The 26,134-nt window shown below is 35.4% G+C and overlaps 1 protein-coding gene across 2 annotated transcripts in view; it reads right to left on the bottom strand.

Moving 5' to 3' along the window:
• The window catches only part of LOC134854097 (golgin subfamily A member 6-like protein 25), a 68,792-nt gene that overhangs the window by 16,997 nt on the left and 25,661 nt on the right, over positions 1-26,134 (bottom strand). The window contains exons 4-5 of one of the 2 annotated variants that reach the window (XM_063870203.1): positions 4,862-5,010; positions 1,214-4,387 (exon numbers count right to left, since the gene is read on the bottom strand). In XM_063870203.1, the coding sequence (XP_063726273.1) occupies positions 1,214-4,387; positions 4,862-5,010 (3,323 nt within the window). The remainder of the gene's footprint in view (positions 1-1,213; positions 4,388-4,861; positions 5,011-26,134) is intronic. The other variant, XM_063870205.1, reaches the window with a different exon arrangement.

The raw sequence follows: 26,134 nt of genomic DNA on the forward strand, positions 1-26,134 counted from the left end.
CCTACAATTTTAATCATCAAAATGAGTTATGCGGGCAAGTGGCGGCTCTAGATTGGAGAAAAAAAATATATTTTTTTTTTGAGATTTTCAAACCTCGAATCTCTTACAAAAAAATTAGTTCTCTTAAATGGACTCGAAAATTTGTTCAAATGAGAGCCGTCACTATTATCGTCGCTACCATCAAAGAAGAAATTAGAAGTATAAATGACAAAACATCAACAGAAAAATTAATAGGAAAAAGGAATTGTACAAAAAAACTGAGTTAAAAGCAACTTAATGTTAATATTATGCTTTATGTAATTATCTTTGCCATGATTTATGTCTGAAACTTTATGTTCTCATTTGATAAAATAAATTTTTCCTATTTTGAGAGACTTTGTGTAAGTTTTCGATCAATGTTTGGAGATAGTCACCTACCACAAAAAAATCAAAAAAGAAAGCTTTCTGAGGGCAACCGCTTAGCAGGCTGTTTATATGTACACGTTGCTATGATTGCTTCGTTCTTCCACGAACGCTATTTGGTTGCCTTCGCATGTAAAACTATTTTTGCGCAAAAATTTGTATCTTTAAAGATCTTTAAAAAATGTTATCTTTAAAGGATGTTATCTGGTAAGATTTTGCAAGCATCTTGCAAGATCTTTTAAGAGATGCATCCTCTTTGAACGAATCTTGCACGATCCTTGCCTTATCTTGCAAGATAACCTCCTTTCATCGCCTTGATACGTGCCTTCTTGTTTTGGTTTCTTTACAGAACGTCGGATGCTCACTATTTATGAAATCTGCTTAAAAATTGTGGAACGCAATAGCTGGTTGTGAAATTGACTTAAAATTCCTATTTATGGATTTCGCAAAAGTATTGCATACCGAAATATTGCACTACAAAGTTTTTGTTTCAAGCTGACAAGAACATTTGTTATTTGTTAGAATTGGCAGCAGTTTTTGACACGTTTTAAGTTCAGTTTTTGATTCCGCAAGCTCACCCATAAATTTACCAAACTACAGTTTGGCCCAACCATATGTTTTACCATTAAGGTCAGTGGTTTTGTATTTTACGTTTCTAGTGTTGACGATGATGTCTGTGAGAGTTCTTTTTTGGGCTGGAATGTCAAAATTAGTTAATTTTATATCTGATGATTTGCTTAATAGTTTCCGCTTTTAATTAAAATGTTACCGTGTCTGCATGATTTATTGATTTGCTTTGATATGTACTTACTGTTTGGGCGCCTGATTTCTCAATCCATCTGGCTTCTTTTTCTGCGATGGCCTGCTCTAACTGTCTCATTCTCTCCAACTTCTGAATCCGCTCTTTTTTCCGTATTTCTTTGATTCTTTTATTTTCTCTAATGGCTTTTTCATGTCGTCTCATATTTCTTTTGTTTGCCATCCTTATTTTGTTCATCTTTTTCCTAGTTTTTCTCATCATCTTTCGATGGTATTTTATTTTAGCTTCATTTATAGCACTGATTGTTTGCAAGTGGTTCACTCTTTCATTCTCTACAATTTGGTTTGCTCTCGCTTCTCGAATCTTTTCGACTTTCGCCCGCTCTGACCTTTCGATTCCTTTCAATCTGGCTTTCTCTAATCTTCTCATTTCTTTTTGTCTGGCTTCTTCTTCGCTCTTTTTCAGCGCTGCTTTCTGTATCTTTTTCAATTCTTCTAGAAGCGCTTTGTCTATCGCCCACTCTTCGTCATCCGAAGCTGTTTCGTTTACTTTTTTATCTTCATGACTTTTTTCATTACCTAGATCCAAAGCGTTTCTCTTTTCTTCTTCACTTTTTTTCTTTTCTAATTCGCTCCTTTTCATTGCTTTCTCTCCTATTTCTCTAGCTTTCTGGCTTCTCTTTTTTTCTTCTTCACTTCTTTTCTTTGCTTCCTCGCTTCTATTCATTGCTTTTTTGCTTTCAATTAAAAATTTTTTGCTTCTTTCCTTCTCATTTTCGCTTATTTGCTTTTCTTTCTTGCTTTTTTTCTTTTCTTCCTTGCTTCTCTCCTTTGCTTCTTTACTTTTTTCGATTAATTTTTCGCTTCTCTGATTTGCTTTCTGGTTTCTCTTTTTTCCTTCTTCGCCGCTCGTTTTTGCTTTCTGGCTTTTCCAATTTTCTTCGAGGCTTTTCTCTTTTGCTTCAACGCTCATCTTCATCGCTGTCTCGCTTCTTTTCTCTGCTTTCTTGCTTCTTTTCTTTGCTTCTTCGCTTCTCTTCTGTGCTTCCTCGCTTCTTTTTTTTTCTTCCTCGCTTCTTTTTTCTTCTTGTTCGCTTCTCTTCTTTGCTACATCGCTTATTTTCATTGCTTCCGCGCCAATTTTCTTTGCCTCCTCGCTTCTCTTATTTGCTTCCTCGCTTCGCATTTTTGCTTCTTCGCTTATCAAGTAATCTTTTGAACTTAGGTTCTCTTGCTCTTCACTTTTGTTCTTTTCTTGCGTCGATTTCTCGTTTTTATTCTTTTCTTCTTCGCTAAATTCTTCTGGCTTTCCGTCTTCAGCTAAAAATTCTTTGCTTTTCTGTTTTTCCTCTTCTTTTTTTCGTTTTTCTTCTTCAATATTTTTGTTCTCTTCTTCCTTCTTCATTGTTTTCTCGTTTCTCTTTTCTTCTCCACTTAGCTTTTTTGTTTCCCCGCTAATCTTCTTTGATTCATTTGTTCTTTTCTTTTCCTCTTCGCTCCCTTTCTTTTCTTCTTCGTTCTTCTTCTTCGCTTCTTTCTTTCTCTTCTTTTCTGCTTCAGTTCTTTTTTCTTCTTCGCGTCGTTTCTCAGCTTCATCGTATTCCTCCTTCACTTCTTCCTTTCTCTTCTTCTCTATTTCTTTTCTTTTATTTTCTTCCTCAAATCTTTTCTTTTCGTCCTCGCTTTTCTTCTTTACTTCTTCCTCTCTCTTCTTTTCTGCTTCCGTTCTTTTTTCTTCTTCGCGTCGTTTCTCAGCTTCATCGTTTTCTTCCTTCACTTCTTCCTTTCTCTTCTTTTCTATTTCTTTTCTTTTATTTTCTTCCTCAAACCTTTTCTTTTCTTCCTCGCTTTTCTTCTTTACTTCTTCCTCTTTCTTCTTTTCTGCTGCAGTTCTTTTTTCTTCTTCGCGTCGTTTCTCAGCTTCATCGTTTTCCTCCTTCACTTCTTCCTTTCTCTTCTTTTCTATTTCTTTTCTTTTATTTTCTTCCTCAAATCTTTTCTTTTCTTCCTCGCTTTTCTTCTTTACTTCTTCCTTTCTCTTCTTTTCTGCTTCAGTTTTTTTTTCTTCTTCGCGTCGTTTCTCAGCTTCATCGTTTTCCTCCTTCACTTCTTCCTTTCTCTTCTTTTCTATTTCTTTTCTTTTATTTTCTTCCTCAAACCTTTTCTTTTCTTCCTCGCTTTTCTTCTTTACTTCTTCCTTTTTCTTCTTTTCTATTTCTTTTCTTTTATTTTCTTCCTCAAATCTTTTCTTTTCTTCCTCGCGTTTCTTCTTTACTTCTTCCTCTTTCTTCTTTTCTTCTTTGTTCTTCTTCTTTGCATCTTCCTTATTCTTCTTTTCTGCTTCACTTCTTTGTTCTTCTTCGTCTCTTCTGTTCTTTGCTTCCTCGCTTTTCTTCTTTACTTCTTCCTCTCTCTTCTTTTCTGCTTCACTTAGCTTTTTTATTTCATTTTTTGTTTTCTTTTTCTCTTCGTTCCTCTTCCTTCCTTCCTCGTTCTTCTTCTTCGCTTCTTCCTTTCTCTTCTTTTCTGCTTCCTCATAAATCTTTTTTAATTCATTTTTTCTTTTCTTTTTCTCTTCGTTCCTCTTCCTTCCTTCCTCGTTCTTCTTCTTCGCTTCTTCCTTTCTCTTCTTTTCTGCTTCACTTATTTTCTTTTCTTCCTCGCTTCTCTTCTTTTCTTCTTCGCTTCTCTTTGCTGCTTCTGCTTTTGTTTTTGCTTCATCTGAACTATCTGTTTTCACGTTCAACTCGTTGCCATTTTTTCTTATCGATGTTTCTCCTTGTTTTTTATTCGCCACGCTTTCCTTTTGGCGATCGGTTGTTTTGTGTTGTGCCATTATCTCAGTCATTATGCTTTTTTCTTCGTTTGAGGTTTTTTCACCTAATTGTGTCCCTTCTTTTTCACCCAAACCATCTTCTGAACCCGCCATTGACTTTCCTTTTACTTCTTGCAAGGTTTTCTTCTCGTCATTGGTAAGCTCTTCGCATATCCATTTTTGATCTTTGCAGATAACATTATGCTTGAACCAATCGAACGAAATTGTTGGACTTCGATGGTCAAGGTACCGTACGTATATTATTCCACCGTCTGTTCTATCAACATTGTTTATCATTAGGAAGAATTCGGAAAATGGACTCTTTGGACCGTCCCACTGGATCTTTAATGGACCCTTTCCAAACCCAATCTCAACTATTAAGTTCATACAGAGTGCTGGAACGTGAAACGCCTGAAACAAAATAGGAAATATTCAGCGAACTGGAAATCATCAATTCTCTTTTAATGGTTTTTAAACAGAAATAAACCGGCAACAGTTTTGATTAAACCGCCATAAAAAGGTTAAACTATATTTCTGCATTGATGTATTTTTCATCATTTCTATGAACTATATGAACAAACTTTGTTCTTAAATTAGAGTTAAATTACGAGTATTGTAACGACTATTTTAGCTGATCCCCAGTTGAACAAAAATGCCAATCAAACATTTTTTATATATATAAAACTGCTAGTAGTCATACAATTTCCATGCAATTTCATGAGAACAGAAAATTGCATGAAAGGTCTATTATTCGTGATTTTTCATAGAGGGTAGTTGTATGACTAGCATTTTTTCCATCGACTTTGTGTACGGAATTGTATGATTCGCGTGTTAGGTCCATGGATGTTTATCTGAGCCAGGCTTGTTGTTAAAGTCGTATTTGACCTTGATGTAGTTGAGTTGTTTGTTTTGGGAGGAGTAGTCAGTCAGTTGGTCCATGTAGAGAAAGGGGGACACACCCTGGTCCTGGAGTCCGTGCTGCAGGTATCTCTTCACCTGTCCGATGCAACATCCACCTCCAAACAGATAGTGTTCTGATTTCAAATAGAAACAGAAACATGAATTATTTTATTGCATTCACAAAGTGTGACGCCGCCGCCACCACAAAAGAAATATGTTTTTATTCCTTTGCAAAAGGAAGGGAAATGCTATTGGAATAATTCGTATAACGTTTTAAGCATTGAGAAATAAAACGACTATTCTCGTTCAATGCGAATAATAACGATTCCTCTCGTAAAATACGAGCATACGAAACATTCTTCTCGTAAAATACGAATGCCCGAATAGAGAATACGAAGTTAAGAAGTAACTTCTCATTTGATACGAAAAGTGGTACGATTTCCCATCTGAGTATAAATAGAAGCTCAAAACTACGGGAATTCATTCCCAACTATTTCTCTTCTAACACCAACAACTCCCAACAATATCTCTTCTAACACCAACACCACTCTCTTCAACCACCCCAACCATTCTCTGAAATAATATCCATTCTCAGTAAAAATATTTCTAATCTCACCATTAAAATAAATATTGAGTCAAAAGGCAACTTGCTGTAAATTCATACTCTTTTCAACTTCTTTTCTAATAAAATTTTTCTCAGCGAATTTTAGATTTATCTTCTAAGTTAAAAAGTAGAAAGGACCCTTTATTCCTAGCAAGCGTTTTATTCGGCGCACATAGTGTTGCTAGCTCGGAATAAATTGGTGCGACCAGTGAGGCACACCTTCTCAAAATTCGCTAAAATTGCTAAAGTCTCAAAAAGAGATAAAAAGCAAAGATTCCAATTCTCAAACTGGAGAATTGTGAAATTTCTCTTAAAAATAAAGAGAAGTAATAAATTTCCAAATCAGAAATTTAAGTTTTCTAAGCAAATTTATAAACTTTTCTATCGTTCTTTTTAAGTTTTAAGCTAAATATAAAATGGCTGATACCCCAATATCCCGTCCCAACTTGTCTTTAATGACATTTTCGGGAAATGATCCGAACCAAAATGCTACAGCATTTTGGAAAACAGTTGAAAACAAAATTCGTTTCTCATTAGGTCAAAGACCTAATGATGGCGACGCACGACGCAGCTATGATAGCAGACAACGATCCCTATTCGGATCATTGTTAACTGATACATCTCTTGAACGGTTCAATGATAATGTAAACAATGCTACCACATGGGCACAACTCAAAGATCTCTTCCTAAATAGATTCACTGACGGACGAGATCAATTCAAACATAGAATTGATGTTGAAAATGCAGCTCGCCAAGATGGCGAATTAATAAAAAATTACTTCCACAGAATCAAATCTTCTGTAGATAGAGGATGGCCCGAAAATATTGATGAAGCAGTCCATGCTGATGAAGATGCTCAAAATGCTGAGAGAATTATACAAACCAGACAAAGAAGTCAAAAATATATTGATTTCTTAATTAAGGGACTAAGACATCTAACCCTTAAACAAAAAGCTCATGAATACATGATAGAGCATCCAAATGCCAATTGGGATCAATTCACAAATCATGTAATCACTAAGGATCTAGCATTCATTGTTGCTACTGATCCAGCTAATAAGTCAACAACGGATAAAATGACTTCATTAGAAACTAAAATTAAAGAACTAACCAAATTTATCAAGAATCAAAAAGTTAGTGCAATCAATGATCAGAATTCATTTCAACGACGTCACCCTGACATCAAGGGAAGACCTAATAGTACACAATTCTGCGAATATTGCAGAATCAATGGACATTCTATATCTAGATGTTCAAAAAAGCAAGTTTAGGACGAAATAAATAAGTTGCGAAAAGAGCTCACAACAAAAAATGAACGAAGAGTTTCATTTGAAACCGATTTAAAACAAAATCGAAGACCAAATAACTTCCCTAACCAGAATAACCCTAACCCAAGCAACCGGTTTTGGGATAACCAAAACAGGATTACTAACAATTCAAACACTAACCAAATTAACTATGGCATTCGCCATAATTATAACAACAACGGAAACAATTTCCAAAAGGCTAATGCACAATCGTCATTCAAATCCAAAAGTCCCCAAATCTATGACCATAGGTATCCCAGAGAAAACAATTTCAGAGAAAATGAACAAGTTGTTAAACAGTTCTACGACCAAGAAAATAGGCAATTCAATAGTAATCCTAGGGGTCGACCATATAACACTGGAAGCTATAATAGCAAAAACAGTCAAGACTCAACGCGATCTCAATTACCAAATTTTAGATCGAATCAGATACAGTCTGGAACCACCCACTGGGTTGAGGAAGAAGTCAATTACTGTGACGCAATCACTGATTTCTTTCCTTTAAACTATTAAAGTCTCCGAAACCAAGCGATGATAGTAATCCTAAATCAAGGATATATCTTAGCTTATATCATTTTGCCACCGGAGACAAAAATAATAATAGTGGACTCGAAATGGAATTCATGGTTGACCCAGGATCGACTTGTAGTATCATAAACTACCCAACTTTTCGCGAATTGGAAAAACTAGGTCAGAAAATGACAATATACCGATTCAAAATTAAAGCAAAGACTTATAATGGATCTGATATACGTATGTTTGGCCATACATCTATTCAATCTTCTTTCGACACTGATGGAAAGTATCCATCTTACCACAAAGTGTGGATAACTGAAGAAAAGACTGCTAATCTATTAGGAGTAGACTTTTGTCATCTCTTCTTAAAAGCTCTTTACTTTGATATCCCCGCAGTCGAGCTAAAATCAAAGGAGGTGTAATATCCTATTTATGAATAACGATTAAGAATATCCTAATGTTTCAAAAATTGTCTCAATTAACTTGTAAGAACCCCTGTTCATTCCAGCACGCTCTACATACTTATACAAACACTCGGCTGAACCAAATTCAAACTTCGAAAAAGGGACTACTTTTCTGCCTCATAAAAATACAACCAAAATCGAATTGGCTTTCATAAATACAGTTTGTACTCAAATTGAACAGATCCTACCTATCCTAATTGATAATCAGAAAGATCATCCCGTCACACTAAACAAGTGTGTACTAGGTTATGCATTAACTGATATTAAAGGATACGAGGATAAAATATTTGCTATCCACGATTGTGATGAGTTCACAACGAGAATTTTAAACGAAGGCTCGGAATTCGATAGCTTTTTCATGCTGAATACCGTTATCAATACTACAAAGGAAAGCAATACCCAATTATCCGGCCCCTGTCTACAATATGTAGACTTCAAGAAAAAATCCATATTTGAATCGAATATGCCCATTGCCCATACAATCTCTGCAGTTAGAGCAATGAAAAAAGGGTTTGCTGAATCAATTTGCAAAGGTATCCTGAGTTACGACACTTTTGTAATTCAATACATGCTAACATTAACGATATTCTCATCTTCACTGATCCAAAATCTGGACAAATCATATATAACCTCATTACCAAACAGAGGTACTTTCAAAAACCAACTTAAGACGCTATATTTAACAACTTGTCCGAAATGAAATATCATGCTCTAGCAAATAACATTCGATCTGTCGCAATGCCCAAAATCGCTTGTGGCTTAGATAAAATGAATTGGGAAGAAGTTTACAAAATCATTGTCGATGTATTCCAACATTCTGGAATTACTATATTTGTCTATGTTTCAGGACAAGAAATCAAGGACATGCCTGCCCTTGAAGTGTTTGATACAGAAATTGTATCAGAAATATTTGAACAAATTGTTTCAGATATAGTCAAAGTATGCAAAAATGAAAAAGAAATAGCAACCGACTTTTCTAATGATGCAAAGAACCTTTGCAGGCCTCCCCTGAAAGAACAATTTAAAAATTACCGAAACAAAGAACAATATGATCGGCTAATTGCCTTTCTAGTCAACAAAACGTTTATCCAATACTCCTCAATTGATAAAGACAATAGTAGTACTTTGAAAAGAAATTGAAACTACTATTAAATTCTTATCTGACTTCGATTTCTCACAAAGTGATATATCGGATGATGAGTTTGCAGATCTAATTCAAATGTTGATAGAGGATCAAGATGTTTATTCTTATCACAAATATGATATTGGAAAAACAAAACATAAATTCCATATACCACTCAAAAAGGACGCAACATTCAAAAAGCAACGACCTAGTAAAATCCCAGTCCATCTAAGGTATAGATTGGACAAATTAAAGGATGAACTAATCCAAGCAGGCATAGTCAGAGAACTAAATGAAAAAAATGATATGAACTCATGGTTCGTAAACCCAGTCATCATTCTTCCAAAAAAAGACTATGTTAAGTTGGTCTTGGATGCTAGGTATCTAAACTCAATCACAGATAATAGCAATTGTAGTTGGCCATTAGAACCACTACAAGTTCTCATGACCAGAATAAACGGATCATACTTCACAAGTGGTGATCTCTCTTGCGCCTACCATCAAGTACCTCTAAGAGATGAGGCCCAGAAAATAACAAGCTTTATCGTAGGTGGTAGACAATATACCTACCAAGTTGGTTTCTATGGCTTGAAGCCCCTACCAAATTTTTTCAGTAAATTAATGAGATATGCCTTCGGACCCTCATTAAAGAAAAAAAAGCAATTATTTACATAGACGACACTCTGTTACAGAGTCAAAATAAAAATGAAATGTTTGACACAATTCGAGAATATCATTCTCTTCTACGGAAAGCTAACTTAAAAGCTGCCCCTGACAAAACTTTTTTCTTCCTAAGAAAAGTTAAATTTCTAGGCCATGTTGTCTCTAAAGATGGTCTTTCCCCAATTGCTTCAAGAATTGATGATATAAAGAAAATGAAATCCCCTGAATCAAAAACAGAAGTTCTAGGAGTATTAGGTGTCATGGGATTCTACAGCACATACATCATCAATTTTCACATAGACGCAAAGTGTCTATATGAACTGGTAAACAGTAACGATAAGTTTTAATGGCTACCATGCCATGAAGAGGTTTTTCAACAACTGAAAAACAAATTCTGTCATGATATTTCAAATGCCATACCTAATGTATACTACCCATTCCACATTCATGCCGACTCCTCAAATGTAGGAACCGGGTGTTCACTCATCCAAGACTTTCCTGAGGGGAAACGAATTGTTTCTGCCACATCTAGAGTCTTTGATAAGGCCGAGCAGAAAATGTCTACTCAACATCGTGAACTATGTGGAATAATATCTGCTTTGCAAACCTATGAATTCTACATTATAGGATCACACTTTTTCTCTATACCTATATTGTGACAACAGAGCTATTCTCTTCTTATGGCCCAGAAAAGGACAACTTTTGCATAGATTTTACAAATATCAAGTCGTATTGACAAAATTCAACAATTTGAAAATAATCTATACCCCAGGTTCAAACCTAGCCTTTCCTGACTTATTGAGCCGAAATTTGACCATCGCTGATATCAAAAAATATCAACTCGAACACAAAACCATTCCGAATGATATAAAACTCATCCTAGACAATGGAGAACAAATATGTTATTCAGTACTCCACAAAGATGATAATAACATATTTCAAAACGATTGCTATCCCGTCAATGCTCAAGTGCAAGGCGCAAAAAAGAAATTAATCAACATAAGTGACAGAGGAGACTTCAGCATTGAAGATGCCCCAGAATATTTTGCAGAATCTTGTAGTGGGATTCAAATTATAACAGTTTTCTTCCAATTTGGCAAACAAATCAACCAAATCAAACGACTATCTATACCAGATATAAACAATGAAAACATTTATGAAGAAATACCAGTTGAAATATCTGCACTTGATGATCCTTTGGAAAATTCAGAATGGATTGACTTAGATGAAGGCAATGTTGAGAACAACCTTCTCAACGATCTGGTTAAAGCAAAAACTGAGTTTGCTACCAAAACAAGGTCTTTGAAATTAAATGAACCTCTAAGTCTCCAATCTGAAGAGAAAAAATCAGATTCTCTTGAACTAATAGCAAAAATTACCGACTTTGCTAAAGAAGCAAATTTAGATGTTGAAACAGTTATGCAAGAGCAGTGTAACGATACTGTAGTCATAGACATCAAAAATTGCATAAAACAAAACGAAAAGCCAGAAAGAAACAAAAAAATCCTTACCGCGAAGAAAAGGATTAAAAGCTTATATCAGGCAATTTGAATTATTGTTCATTGAAGACCAACATAATCTTCTATGTATTAATGAATACAATGACGACTATACTAGAGTCCAAAAATTTGCTTGCCCATTTCTATAGTGCTAAACTATTTTGAGTTAGCTCATAAACATCCTCTTAGCGGTCATCACGGCGAAACAAAAAGTGTGGAAATAATCAAAAAATATTTCTATTGGCCCGGACTTTATAAATGGGTCAACATGCTTCCTCATGATTGTCTAGAATGTCAAAAGAATAAGCCTAAGCGGAAAGACCTGAATGAAGCTCCCTTACAACAATGGGGACAATTAGAGACAATCCCAATGAAAACGATCCACATTCACCATAAAGTCCACTCAGACCATCAAGTCACGGCAAAAACTTTTGCTTAGTTGTGATAGATGCCTTCTCTAGATATCTTCAAATCTATCCATGCACCCATGCAGACTCTAAGGAAACACTTAAGCTCTTAGAGAAAAACGTCACAACATTTGGTATTCCACAACAAATTGTTCATGATAATGGAAGTGCATTCATGAGTAAAGACTTTGCTCATTAGTCCTCTGAATTGGGAACAACCCTGAGACCAAGAACTGCATACTCGCCTTGGACTAACGGAAAAGTTGAAGTCCAGAATAAACATTTAGCCCAGTACTTTCGACATTTCTTGAGTACCTCAGGCTCAAACTGGTCCGAATTAACAAATAAATTTGCTTTTGAACATAACACCGCTTTTAATTCAAGTACAGTTTACACTCCATATGAGATTGTCTTTGGCATAAAACCTCAAGTTCCTCTTAGCCTTAAATTAGGTCTCTACCGCGACCAAAACAAAAGATGTACGTCTGAATTTTGCGCTGGTCTCAAAAATCATGCTCATACCGAGCATAAATCAAACAATGAGATTATAGACAGATTTCTAAAAAACCAAACTTCCGCCGAAATACTGAAAAGGGTAAACGATTTTAGGTTGATTTATAGTAACACCTATACCCATTGCCGCCGCATCACTAATAAGGTACACATGTTCCGAAATCAATTTAAATTAGGACGGCCTATAAAAGAAGGCACAAAAGTGTTACTAGAAATTAGATTCAAACCACTATTGAAATCTCATAAGGTTTTGAATTTGAGATCTGGACCTTACACAGTATTTGAAAAAATCACGGAAGTACTATACGGAATTCAAAATGATTTTACTAACGAAAAAAAGATTGTCCACCGCAATCATATTGTTGAATACTTTCCTAAAGAACAACAAATGCCCAAACTACTGCAAGAGTACTCTAGTGATTTATTTTCAAGTGATTTTTATGATCATATAACAAATCAACAAATCAACTCTTTCAATACACCTAAACAGGTTGAAAATTTACAATACCAGTTTTGGCCAGTAGTCAACAATGGTTATCAGCAAATGACTGATCATAACCCTAAAAATGAGGATCAAAATAAAACCATTGTACATGAACAATCATTGAATTCAGGCAGAGAAACCATGCATCTACGAACTTTGTTCGATGCGACTGCGATTGACCAGAATCTTAGACATATTCGAAGTTCAACTCCCTATCCTGTTAATAAAACCCCTAATCCTTCCACTAGTCAATCTAGTAGTTATGGCCACCGCCGCCTACCTAGCTGCTGTATACGTCCTAACACTAGTCGCTCAAATGACTTTGGCCGCCGCCACTCCAATATAATAACACAATATAGTACTCCCCGTCCTCTTAATTTCCCTCGTTTATCTGAATCATCAGAAAGTTTTACTGATAGAAAAAATATCCCTCAGAGCTCTCAAGAAAGCTTCTATGAGAACACTCGATCCGCACCTGGATCAGTCTCCGAATTTACAAGACCTAAATGGACAAATCGTCCTGCAAACTTTTATGGAACTACAATTCCATCTAGTTTAATTGGTAAATTTGAAAAGAAATAATAAATACTAACTATTTTTTTGGCCAAACTCAATATTTTTTAAATTCTTCTTATTGGACTTTTCTTTTTTCTCTTTTATAAATCTTTTGATTTGTAATAAAACCACAAAAACTCCAAAAATAAAACATAATTACAATAGAATTTTTAATTTTTTTTTATAAAAGTGCGACTTTTTATCCACATAGGATTTGATCAGATTAAGCGCCGCTATCTTTTCAGGAGAATTTTCAGCGGCCCTACTCAGGCTCCTCACTGCAAACTGCAGCGCTGAATAAGGCCGCTACCAAGCCTGATAGATTTTTTCTAACATAATATAATGTCCAGCTCTATCTTTTTCATGAAATCTTCTTCTGTTTCTGGTTTTTTGAAGAATTCTTCGTTAAACTAAAACAAATTTATATACTCTTTCTATGTTGCCATCAAACTTTTTTTTTATTTTTGGGTGTATTGTAAAACAAACTTACATCCTCGCCAAAGAATAAGGACAAAAAGTCCATTGTTTCTTTTGAGACCACATCGTCTCCCATCTATGGACTCCACAGTTTCTTAGCAGGGTACTTGCTCTGAATTGAGCCCAACTCGAATAATTTACCGGCATTTAGTACCGGATACTTCCAGATAAAACTCCGGTCCCTAAAAAGCATAAACTCGATCGGCGTTAAATTTACTCCTTTCTCCACTAGCCCATCATCTATTCCGACCCTCCTCTCAACATCCTTGTCCTCCAGCAAGGCTTCATGTTTAAAGTTCAACTCGTGCCGTAAATTCAAAAACTTCCCCAGGAAGTCCACCAGATTGTCTTCAGGCTCAATAAAATTCATTTTTCACGATGGAAACGTTTTTAAAAAAAAAGGATGACCCTAACCCTAACCCAAGCAACCGGTTTTGGGATAACCAAAACAGGATTACTAACAATTCAAACACTAACCAAATTAACTATAGCATTCGCCATAATTATAACTACAACGGAAACAATTTCCAAAAGGCTAATGCACAATCGTCATTCAAAACCAAAAGTCCCCAAATCTATGACCATAGGTATCCCAGAGAAAACAAATTCAGAGAAAATGAACAAGTTGCTAAACAGTTCTACGACCAAGAAAATAGGCAATTCAATAGTAATCCTAGGGGTCGACCATATAACACTGGAAGCTATAATAGCAAAAACAGTCGAGACTCAACGCGATCTCAATTACCAAATTTTAGATCGAATCAGATACAGTCTGGAACCACCCACTGGTTTGAGGAAGAAGTCAATTACTGTGACGCAATCACTGATATCTTTCCTTTAAACTATTAAAGTCTCCGAAACCAAGCGATGATAGTAATCCTAAATCAAGGATATATCTCAGCTTATATCATTTTGCCACCGGAGACAAAAATAATAATAGTGGACTCGAAATGGAATTCATGGTTGACCCAGGATCGACTTGTAGTATCATAAACTACCCAACTTTTCGCGAATTGGAAAAACTAGGTCAGAAAATGACAATATACCGATTCAAAATTAAAGCAAAGACTTATAATGGATCTGATATACGTATGTTTGGCCATACATCTATTCAATCTCCTTTCGACACTGATGGAAAGTATCCATCTTACCACAAAGTGTGGATAAATGAAGAAAAGACTGCTAATCTATTAGGAGTAGATTTTGTCATCTCTTCTTAAAAGCTCTTTACTTTGATATCCCCGCAGTCGAGCTAAAATCAAAGGAGGTGTAATATCCTATTTATGAATAACGAGTAAGAATGTCCTAATGTTTCAAAAATTGTCTCAATTAACTTGTAAGAACCCCTGTTCACTCCAGCACGCTCTACATACTTATACAAACACTCGGCTGAACCAAATTCATACTTCGAAAAAGGGACTACATTTCTGCCTCATAAAAAAACAACCAAAACCGAATTGGCTTTCATAAATACAGTTTGTACTCAAATTGAACAGAGCCTACCTATCCTAATTGATAATCACAAAGATCATCCCGTCACACTAAACAAGTGTGTACTAGGTTAGGCATTAACTGATATTCAAGGATACGAGGATAAAATATTTGCTATCCGCGATTGTGATGAGTTCACAACGAGAATTTTAAACGAAGGCTCGGAATTCGATAGCTGTTTCAAGCTGAATACCGTTGTCAATACTACACAGGAAAGCAATACCCAATTATCCGGCCCCTGTCTACAATATGTAGACTTCAAGAAAAAATCCATATTCGAATCGAATATGCCCATTGCCCATACAATCTCTGGAGTTAGAGCTATGAAAAAAGGGTTTGCTGAATCAATTTGCAAAGGTATCCTGAGTTACGACACTTTTGTAATTCAATACATGCTAACATTAACGATATTCTCATCTTCACTGATCCAAAATCTGGACAAATCATACATAACCTCATTACCAAACAGAGGTACTTTCAAAAACCAACTTACGATGCTATATTCAACAACTTGTCCGAAATGAATTATCATGCTATAGCAAATAACATTCGATCTGTCGCAATGCCCAAAATCGCTTGTGGCTTAGATAAAATGAATTGGGAAGAAGTTTACAAAATCATTGTCGATGTATTCCAACATTCTGGAATTACTATATTTGTCTATGTTTCAGGACAAGAAATCAAGGACATGCCTGCCCTTGAAGTGTTTGATACAGAAATTGTATCAGAAATATTTGAACAAATTGTTTCAGGTATAGTCAAAGTATGCAAAAATGAAAACGAAATAGCAACCGACTTTTCTAATGATGCAAAGAACCTTTGCAGGCCTCCCCTGAAAGAACAATTTAAAAATTACCGAAACAAAGAACAATATGATCGGCTAATTGCCTTTCTAGTCAACGAAACGTTTATCCAATACTCCTCAATTGATAAAGACAATAGTAGTACTTTGAAAAAAATCGAAACTACTATTAAATTCTTATCTGACTTCGATTTCACACAAAGTGATATATCGGATGATGAGTTTGCAGGTCTAATTCAAATGTTGATAGAGGATCAAAATGTTAATTCTTATCACAAATTTGATATTGGAAAAACAAAACATAAATACCATATACCACTCAAAAAGGACGCAACATTCAAAAAGCAACAACCTAGTATAATCCCAGTCCATCTAAGGTATAAATTGGACAAATTAATGGATGAACTAATCCAAGCAGGCATAGTCAGAGAACTAAATGAAAAAAATGATATGAACTCATGGTTCGTAAACCCAGTCATCATTCTTCCAAAAAAAGACTACGTTAAGTTGGTCTTGGATGCTAGGTATCTAAACTCAATCACAGATAATAGCAATTGTAGTTGGCCATTAGAACCACTACAAGTTCTCATGACCAGAATAAACGGATCATACTTCACAAGTGGTGATCTCTCTTGCGCCTACCATCAAGTACCTCTAAGAGATGAGGCCCAGAAATTAACAAGCTTTATCGTAGGTGGTAGACAATATACCTACCAAGTTGGTTTCTATGGCTTGAAGCCCCTACCAAATTTTTTCAGTAAATTAATGAGATATGCCTTCGGACCCTCATTAAAGAAAAAAAAGCAATTATTTACATATTTAGTAAATATATACGTAAATATATAATTACGTAAAGGACAACTTTTGCATAGATTTTTCAAATATCAAGTCGTATTGACAAAATTCAACAATCTGAAAATAATCTATACCCCAGGTTCAAACCTAGCCTTTCCTGACTTATTGAGCCGAAATGTGCCCATCGCTGATATCAAAAAATATCAACTCGAACACAAAACCATTCCGAATGATATAAAACTCATCCTAGACAATGGAGAACAAATATGTTATTCAGTACTCCACAAAGATGATAATAACATATTTCAAAACGATTGCTATCCCGTCAATGCTCAAGTGCAAGGCGCAAAAAAGAAATTAATCAACATAAGTGACAGAGGAGACTTCAGCATTGAAGATGCCCCAGAATATTTTGCAGAATCTTGTAGTGGGATTCAAATTATAACAGTTTTCTTCCAATTTGGCAAACAAATCAACCAAATCAAACGACTATCTATACCAGATATAAACAATGAAAACATTTATGAAGAAATACCAGTTGAAATATCTGCACTTGATGATCCTTTGGAAAATTCAGAATGGATTGACTTAGATGAAGGCAATGTTGAGAACAACCTTCTCAACGATCTGGTTAAAGCAAAAACTGAGTTTGCTACCAAAACAAGGTATTTGAAATTAAATGAACCTCTAAGTCTCCAATCTGAAGAGAAAAAATCAGATTCTCTTGAACTAATAGCAAAAATTACCGACTTTGCTAAAGAAGCAAATTTAGATGTTGAAACAGTTATGCAAGAGCAGTGTAACGATACTGTAGTCATAGACATCAAAAATTGCATAAAACAAAACGAAAAGCCAGAAAGAAACAAAAAAATCCTTACCGCGAAGAAAAGGATTAAAAGCTTATATCAGGCAATTTGAATTATTGTTCATTGAAGACCAACATGATCTTCTATGTATTAATGAATACAATGACGACTATACTAAAGTCCAAAAATTTGCTAGCCCATCTCTTTAGTGCTAAACTATTTTGAGTTAGCTCATAAGCATCCTCTTAGCGGTCATCCAAGACTTTCCTGAGGGGAAACGAATTGTTTCTGCCAATTCTAGAGTCTTTGTAAGGCCGAGCAGAAAATGTCTACTCAACATCGTGAACTATGTGGAATAATATCTGCTTTGCAAACCTATGAATTCTACATTATAGGTTCACACTTTTTCTCTATACCTATATTGTGACAACAGACCTATTCTCTTCTTATGGCCCAGAAAAGGACAACTTTTGCATAGATTTTTCAAATATCAAGTCGTATTGACAAAATTCAACAATCTGAAAATAATCTATACCCCAGGTTCAAACCTAGCCTTTCCTGACTTATTGAGCCGAAATGTGCCCATCGCTGATATCAAAAAATATCAACTCGAACACAAAACCATTCCGAATGATATAAAACTCATCCTAGACAATGGAGAACAAATATGTTATTCAGTACTCCACAAAGATGATAATAACATATTTCAAAACGATTGCTGTCCAGTCAATGCTCAGGTGCAAGGCGGAAAAAAGAAATTAATCAACATAATTGACAGAGGAGACTTCAGCATTGAAGATGCCCCAGAATATTTTGCAGAATCTTGTAGTGCGATTCAAATGATAACAGTTTTCTTCCGATTTGGCAAACAAATCAACCAAATCAAATGACTACCTATACCAGATAAAAACAATGAAAACATTTATGAAGAAATACCAGTTGAAATATCTGCACTTGATGATCCTTTGGAAAATTCAGAATGGATTGACTTAGATGAAGGCAATGTTGAGAACAACCTTCTCAACGATCTGGTTAAAGCAAAAACTGAGTTTGCTTCCAAAACAAGGTCTTTGAAATTAAATGAACCTCTAAGTCTCCAATCTGAAGAGAATAAATCAGATTCTCTTGAACTAATAGCAAAAATTACCGACTTTGATAAAGAAGCAAATTTAGATGTTGAAACAGTTATGCAAGAGCAGTGTAACGATACTGTAGTCATAGACATCAAAAATTGCATAAAACAAAACGAAAAGCCAGAAAGAAACAAAAAAATCCTTACCGCGAAGAAAAGGATTAAAAGCTTATATCAGGCAATTTGAATTATTGTTCATTGAAGACCAACATGATCTTCTATGTATTAATGAATACAATGACGACTATACTAGAGTCCAAAAATTTGCTTGCCCATCTCTTTAGTGCTAAACTATTTTGAGTTAGCTCATAAGCATCCTCGAGGCGGTCATCACGGCGAAACAAAAAGTGTGGAAATAATCAAAAAATATTTCTATTGGCCCGGACTTTATAAATGGGTCAACATGCTTCCTCATGATTGTCTAGAATGTCAGAAGGATGATCCTAAGCGGAAAGACTTGAATGAAGCTCCCTTACAACAATGGGGACAATTAGAAACAATCCCAATGAAAACGATCCACATTCACCATAAAGTCCACTCAGACCATCAAGTCACGGCAAAAAATTTTGCTTGGTTGTGATAGATGCCTTCTCTAAATATCTTCAAATCTATCCATGCACCCATGCAGACTCTAAGGAAACAATTAAGCTCTTAGAGAAATACGTCACAACATTTGGTATTCCACAACAAATTGTTCATGATAATGGAAGTGCATTCATGAGTTAAGACTTTGCTCATTGGTCCTCTGAATTAAGAACAACCCAGAGACCAAGAACTGCATACTCGCCTTGGACTAACGGAAAAGTTGAAGTCCAGAATAAAAATTTAACCCAGTAATTTCGACATTTCTTGAGTACCTCAGGCTCAAACTGGTCCGAATTAACAAATAAATTTGCTTTTGCACATAACACCGCTTTTAATTCAAGTACAGGTTACACTCCATATGAGATTGTCTTTGGCATAAAACCTCAAGTTCCTCTTAGCCTTAAATTAGGTCTCTACCGCGACCAAAACAAAAGATGTACGTCTGAATTTTGCGCTGGTCTCAAAAATCATGCTCATACCGAGCATAAATCAAACAATGAGATCATAGACAGATTTCAAAAAACCAAATTTCCGCCGAAATACTGAAAAGGGTAAACAGTTTTAAGTTGATTTATAGTAACACCTATACCCATTGCCGCCGCATCACTAATAAGGTACACATGTTCCGAAATCAATTTAAATTAGGACGGCCTATAAAAGAAGGCACAAAAGTGTTACTAGAAAATAGATCCAAACCACTATTGAAATCTCATAAGGTTTTGAATTTGAGATCTGGACCTTACACCGTAATCGAAAAAATCACGGAAGTACTATACGGAATTCAAAATGATTTTACTAACGAAAAAAAGATTGTCCACCACAATCATATTGATGAATACTTTCCTAAAGAACAACAAATGCCCAAACTACTGCAAGAGTACTCTAGTGATTTATTTTCAAGTGATTTTTATGATCATATAACAAATCAACAAATCAACTCTTTCAATACACCTAAACAGGTTGAAAATTTACAATACCAGTTTTGGCCAGTAGTCAACAATGGTTATCAGCAAATGACTGATCATAACCCTACATATGAGGATCAAAATAAAACCATTGTACATGAACAATCATTGAATTCAGGCAGAGAAACCATGCATCTACGAACTTTGTTCGATGCGACTGCGATTGACCAGAATCTTAGACATATTCGAAGTTCAACTCCCTATCCTGTTAATAAAACCCCTTATCCTTCCACTAGTCAATCTAGTAGTTATGGCCACCGCCGCCTACCTAGCCGCTGTATACGTCCTAACACTAGTCTCACAAATGACTTTGGCCGCCGCCACTCCAATATAATAACACAATATAGATCCCCGTCCTCCTAATTTCCCTCGTTTATCTGAATCATCAGAAAGTTTTACTGATAGAAAAAATATCCCTCAGAGCTCTCAAGAAAGCTTCTTTGAGAACACTCGATCCGCACCTGGATCAGTCTCCAAATCTACAAGACCTAAACGGACAAATCGTCCTGCAAACTTTTATGGAACTACAATTCCATCTAGTTTAATTGGCAAATTTAAAAAGAAATAATAAACACTAACTACTTTTTTGGCCAAACTCAATATTTTTTTAATTCTTTTTTTTTGGACTTTTCTTTTTTCTCTTTTATAAATCTTTTGATTTGTCATAAAACCACAAAAACTCCAAAAATAAAACATAATTACAATAGAATTTAAAAATAATTTTTTATAAAAGTGCGACTTTATATCCGCATAGGATTTGATCAGATTAAGCGCCGCTATCTTTTCAGGAGAATTTTCAGCGGCCCTACTCAGGCTCCTCACTGCAAACTGCAGCGCTGAATAAGGCCGCTACCAAGCCTGATAGATTTTTTCTAACATAATATAATGTCCAGCTCTATCTTTTTCATGAAATCTTCTTCTGTTTCTGGTTTTTTGAAGAATTCTTCGTTAAACTAAAACAAATTTATATACTCTTTCTATGTTGCCATCAAACTTTTTTTTTATTTTTGGGTGTATTGTAAAACAAACTTACATCCTCGCCAAAGAATAAGGACAAAAAGTCCATTGTTTCTTTTGAGACCACATCGTCTCCCATCTATGGACTCCACAGTTTCTTAGCAGGGTACTTGCTCTGAATTGAGCCCAACTCGAATAATTTACCGGCATTTAGTACCGGATACTTCCAGATAAAACTCCGGTCCCTAAAAAGCATAAACTCGATCGGCGTTAAATTTACTCCTTTCTCCACTAGCCCATCATCTATTCCGACCCTCCTCTCAACATCCTTGTCCTCCAGCAAGGCTTCATGTTTAAAGTTCAACTCGTGCCGTAAATTCAAAAATTTCTCCGGGAAGTCCACCAGATTGTCTTCAGGCTCAAAAAAATTCATTTTTAACGATGGAAAATTTTTAAAATAATAGGATGACAGATCAAGTTTAAACAGAAAGCAAATAATTGATGTTGCTTTTAGTCCTCTTTTATGAGGAGATGTTTTTTTTTCAATATTTTTTCCTCCTCCAATAGGGAAGGATAATGCAGTTGTTAACAATTAACAACAACATAAACGAATAAGATCTTTTCACTGCTACATCTCAATAAATCAAAATTAAGTGGAAAACCACGACATTAAACAAGAATGGAAAAAACCACAAAATTACAAAACGAACGCCGAAGAAAATACGAATTAAAACGAAAGACGCTGAATAAAAACGACCAATCAGAGCTTAGATTTGCAAAAAAGCAAAAACAGCCTTTAAAAACTAACTGATATACAGTTGTTTTCATTCTTGCTCAATTCCACATCTTGCATCTTAAACCTCCTTTCTCCAAAAAACAAATCTGCTAAGTTCCTCAACAAAAATAAAAAAAATCTAACTCAGATTTCCCATCAAAATATCCACAAAATGACAAATCCAAATAGTGAACTAGAGGAAGGTGAACTAATGGACCAAGATCCTGTTCTAACCATTCTCGCGGAAATGCTTAAAGTGAGTACGTTTAAAAATTCTTTTGCTATCATTCACCACCAAAAATTAAATTTGCAAAAAGTTTATTTGGTTAGTTTTTTAACTCTAGTAATATTTTCAAGTCAAACCTCAACTATTGATCCGAAAGAACAATTGTATGCAAATACTGCAAATAATCTTCGGGTTGCTCATTTTGATTGTCAACTAATGACTTCTAACAAAATGTTCTCTCTAAATAAAGTAGCACCTTGCAAAGTCCAACCAGAAAATATTAAAGTAACCCATGCTTATGTAACTCTTTATCAGAGACATTATCGCACAAAAGTAAATGCGACAATGTGTCGAATCGAACACCAATCAATGCGTTGGTTCTGCGATTCTTTTGATTCGAGTGGTATCGACGCTCGATAAATTATGATCACTACTGATCTCCATTTATCTGCCGATCAATGTAAATCGGCCGCCGACAGGGGCTATCTTAACCTAGGCTATGCTAGTATTGGAAATATTCCTTTCAATTTTAATGTTAAAACAGTAACTAACGCCCATGCTGGCAAAGTTGACGGCGAACATCATAATGAATGTGACGGCCGCTCTTGGATTAAACTGGACACTTTTGAAACTTACATGCAAAATCTAACTCTGACTGTTAACCTTAAAAATGGAACAGTCAATAATTGGCAAAACATTCATTTGCCCTGTCCAGTGTCTACAAATGGATGTGAAACAAGATCCTCAGACGCTTTTGCTTATACTTGGGAGGAACCCAAAAATTGCATTTTCACTATTTTAAACAGATTTCTGGCTAAAAAGATTCGAAACGAAGAATCATACTAGATAATTACAGACATTTCTACTCCGTCTATTCATTCTACCCAAACAAGGGACTCTCAAAAATTTATGCTACATGTGATGAATAAACCGCAAACTCTTTGTGGTCATCCCAGAATAGTGTATCCAACTTCATATGATTCACTTTTTATTGCATATACTGACAGTTTTAATATGGATACTGGAATCCAAGTTAAACCAACCCCAGAAACGGGAACTATTCAAAATGCCGGCCAACCAAATTCTACTTTTTTCACAACAAGTGATGATTTGCCGCCACTCAAATTATCAACTAGTCAAATTGACTACGAAGCTCATATAGGAACCAAATTGGACTATATTCTTTTTAATAGCTTCTACATGCTCAGAACGGCCGAGTTAGCCCTTCTGCAAAATCAATGTGAGCTAGAACGCTTCTCAATATTAAATACTCTAATGCTTTCACTTGAAAGCCCACGTTTGGTTGGCTACATTTTAACTCAGAACCGCTCTATGTTGTTAGAGACCAATGGCAATGTTGCCTGGCTTTACCATTGTCCGAAATTTCATTCACCTTTGCAATTAATGGATGAATGCTTTAATCGCATTCCCATTATGTATAAGGAAAATATTCGATTTGTCGATCCAATTACGCGACAAACTTTTCAGTCGGCAGATCTACAAGACTGTTCCGACAAATATTTAAATCTCTTTCAGCTAGATGTTGATGATGATAAGTTTTGGATTGAATTAACCCCCCAAATTAAAAGGGTTACAGTCAATACTACACAGGAAAGCAAAACCCAATTATCCGGCCCCTGTCTACAATATGTAGACTTCAAGAAAAAATCCATATTCGAATCAAATATGCCCATTGCCCATAGAATCTCTGCAGATAGAGCAATGAAAAAAGGGTTTGGTGAATCAATTTGCAAAAGGTATCCTGAGTTACGACACTTTTGTAATGCAATACATGCTAACATTAACGATATTCTCATCTTCACTGATCCAAAATCTGGACAAATCATATATAACCTCATTACCAAACAGAGGTACTTTCAAAAACCCACTTTCCGACGCTATATTCAACAACTTGTCCGAAATGAAAGATCATGCTATAGCAAATAACATTCGATCTGTCGCAATGCCCAAAATCGCTTGTGGCTTAGATAAAATGAATTGGGAAGAAGTTTACAAAATCATTGTCGATGTATTCCATCATTCTGGAATTACTACATTTGTCTACGTTTCAGGACTAGAAATCAAGGACATGCCTGCCCATGAAGTGTTTGATACAGAAACTGTATCAGAAATATTTGAACAAACTGTTTCAGATATAGTCAAAGTATGCAAAAATGAAAACGAATAGCAACCGACTTTTCTAATGATGCAAAGAACCTTTGCAGGCCTCCCCTGAAAATTTTTTTAAAAAGTACCGAAACAAAGAACATAATGATCGGCTAATTGCCTTTCTAGTCAACGAAACGTTTATCCAATACTCCTCAATTGATAAAGACAAAAGTAGTACTTTGGAAAAAATCTAAACTACTATTAAATTCTTATCTGACTTCGATTTCACACAAAGTGATATATCGGATGATGAGTTTGCAGATGTAATTCAAATGTTGATATAGGATCAAGATGTTTATTCTCATCACAAATATGATATTGGAAAAACAAAACATCAATTCCATATACCACACAAAAAGGACGCAACATTCAAAAAGCAGAGACCTAGTAAAATCCCAGTCCATCTAAGAGATAAATTGGACAAATTAATGGATGAACTAATCCAAGCAGGCATAGTCAGAGAACTAAATGAAAAAAATGATATGAACTCATGGTTCGTAAAACCAGTCATCATTCTTCCGAAAAAAGACTACGTTAAGTTGGTCTTGGATGCTAGGTATCTAAACTCAATCAAAGATAATAGCAATTGTAGTTGGCCATTAGAACCACTACAAGTTCTCATGACCAGAATTAACGGATCATACTTCACAAGTAGTGATCTCTCTTGCGCCTACCATCAAGTACCTCTAACAGATGAGGCCCATAAATTAACAAGCCTTATCGTAGGTGGTAGACAATATACCTACCAAGTTGGTTTCTATGGCTTGAAGCCACTTCCAATTTTTTTCAGTAAATTAATGAGATATGCCTTCCGACCCCTCATTAAAGAAAAAAAAGCAATTAATTACATAGACGACACTCTGTTACAGAGTCAAAATAAAAATGAATTAATTGAAACATTTCGAGAATATCATTATCTTCTACGGAAAGCTAACTTAAAAGCTGCCCCTGACAACACTTTTTTCTTCCTAAGAAAAGTTAATTTTCCAGGCCATGTTGTCTCTAAAGATGGTCTTTCCCCAATCGCTTCAAGAATTGATGTTATAAAGAAAATGAAAACCCGAGATTCAAAAACAAAAATTCTAGGAGTATTAGGTGTCATGGGATTCTACAGCACATACATCATCAATTTTCACGTAGACGCAAAGTGTCCATATGAACTGGCAAACAGTAACGATAAGTTTCAATGGCTACCATGCCATGAAGAGGTTTTTCAACAACTGAAAAACAAATGCTGTCATGATATTTCAAATGCCATACCTAATGTAAACTACCCATTCCACATTCATGCCGACTCCTCAAATGTAGGAACCGGGTGTATACTCATCCAAGACTTTCCTGAGGGGAAAAGAATTGTTTCTACCAATTCTAGAGTCTTTGATAAGGCCGAGCAGAAAATGTCTACTCAACATCGTGAACTATGTGGAATAATATCTGCTTTGCAAACCTATGAATTCTACATTATAGGTTCACCCTTTCCTCTATACCTATATTGTGACCACAGACCTATTCTCTTCTTATGGCACAGAAAAGGACAACTTTTGATTAGATTTTTCAAATATCAAGTCGCATTGACAAAATTCAACAATTTGAAAATAATCTATACCCCAGGTTCAAACCTAGCCTTTCCTGACTTATTGAGCCGAAACGTGCCCATCGATGATATCAAAAAATATCAATTCGAACACAAAACCATTCCGAATGATATAAAACTCATCCTAGACAATGGAGAACAAATACGTTATTCAGTACTCCACAAAGATGATAATAACATATTCCAAAACGATTGCTATCCAGTCAATGCTCAAGTGCAAGGCGGAAAAAAGAAATTAATCAACATAAGTGACAGAGGAGACTTCAGCATTGAAGATGCCCCAGAATATTTTGCAGAATCTTGTAGTGCGATTCAAAATATAACAGATTTCTTCCGATTTGGCAAACAA

This window comes from Symsagittifera roscoffensis, chromosome 9 (genome assembly GCF_963678635.1).
Source record: "Symsagittifera roscoffensis chromosome 9, txSymRosc1.1, whole genome shotgun sequence".
Taxonomy (NCBI): domain Eukaryota; kingdom Metazoa; phylum Xenacoelomorpha; order Acoela; family Convolutidae; genus Symsagittifera; species Symsagittifera roscoffensis.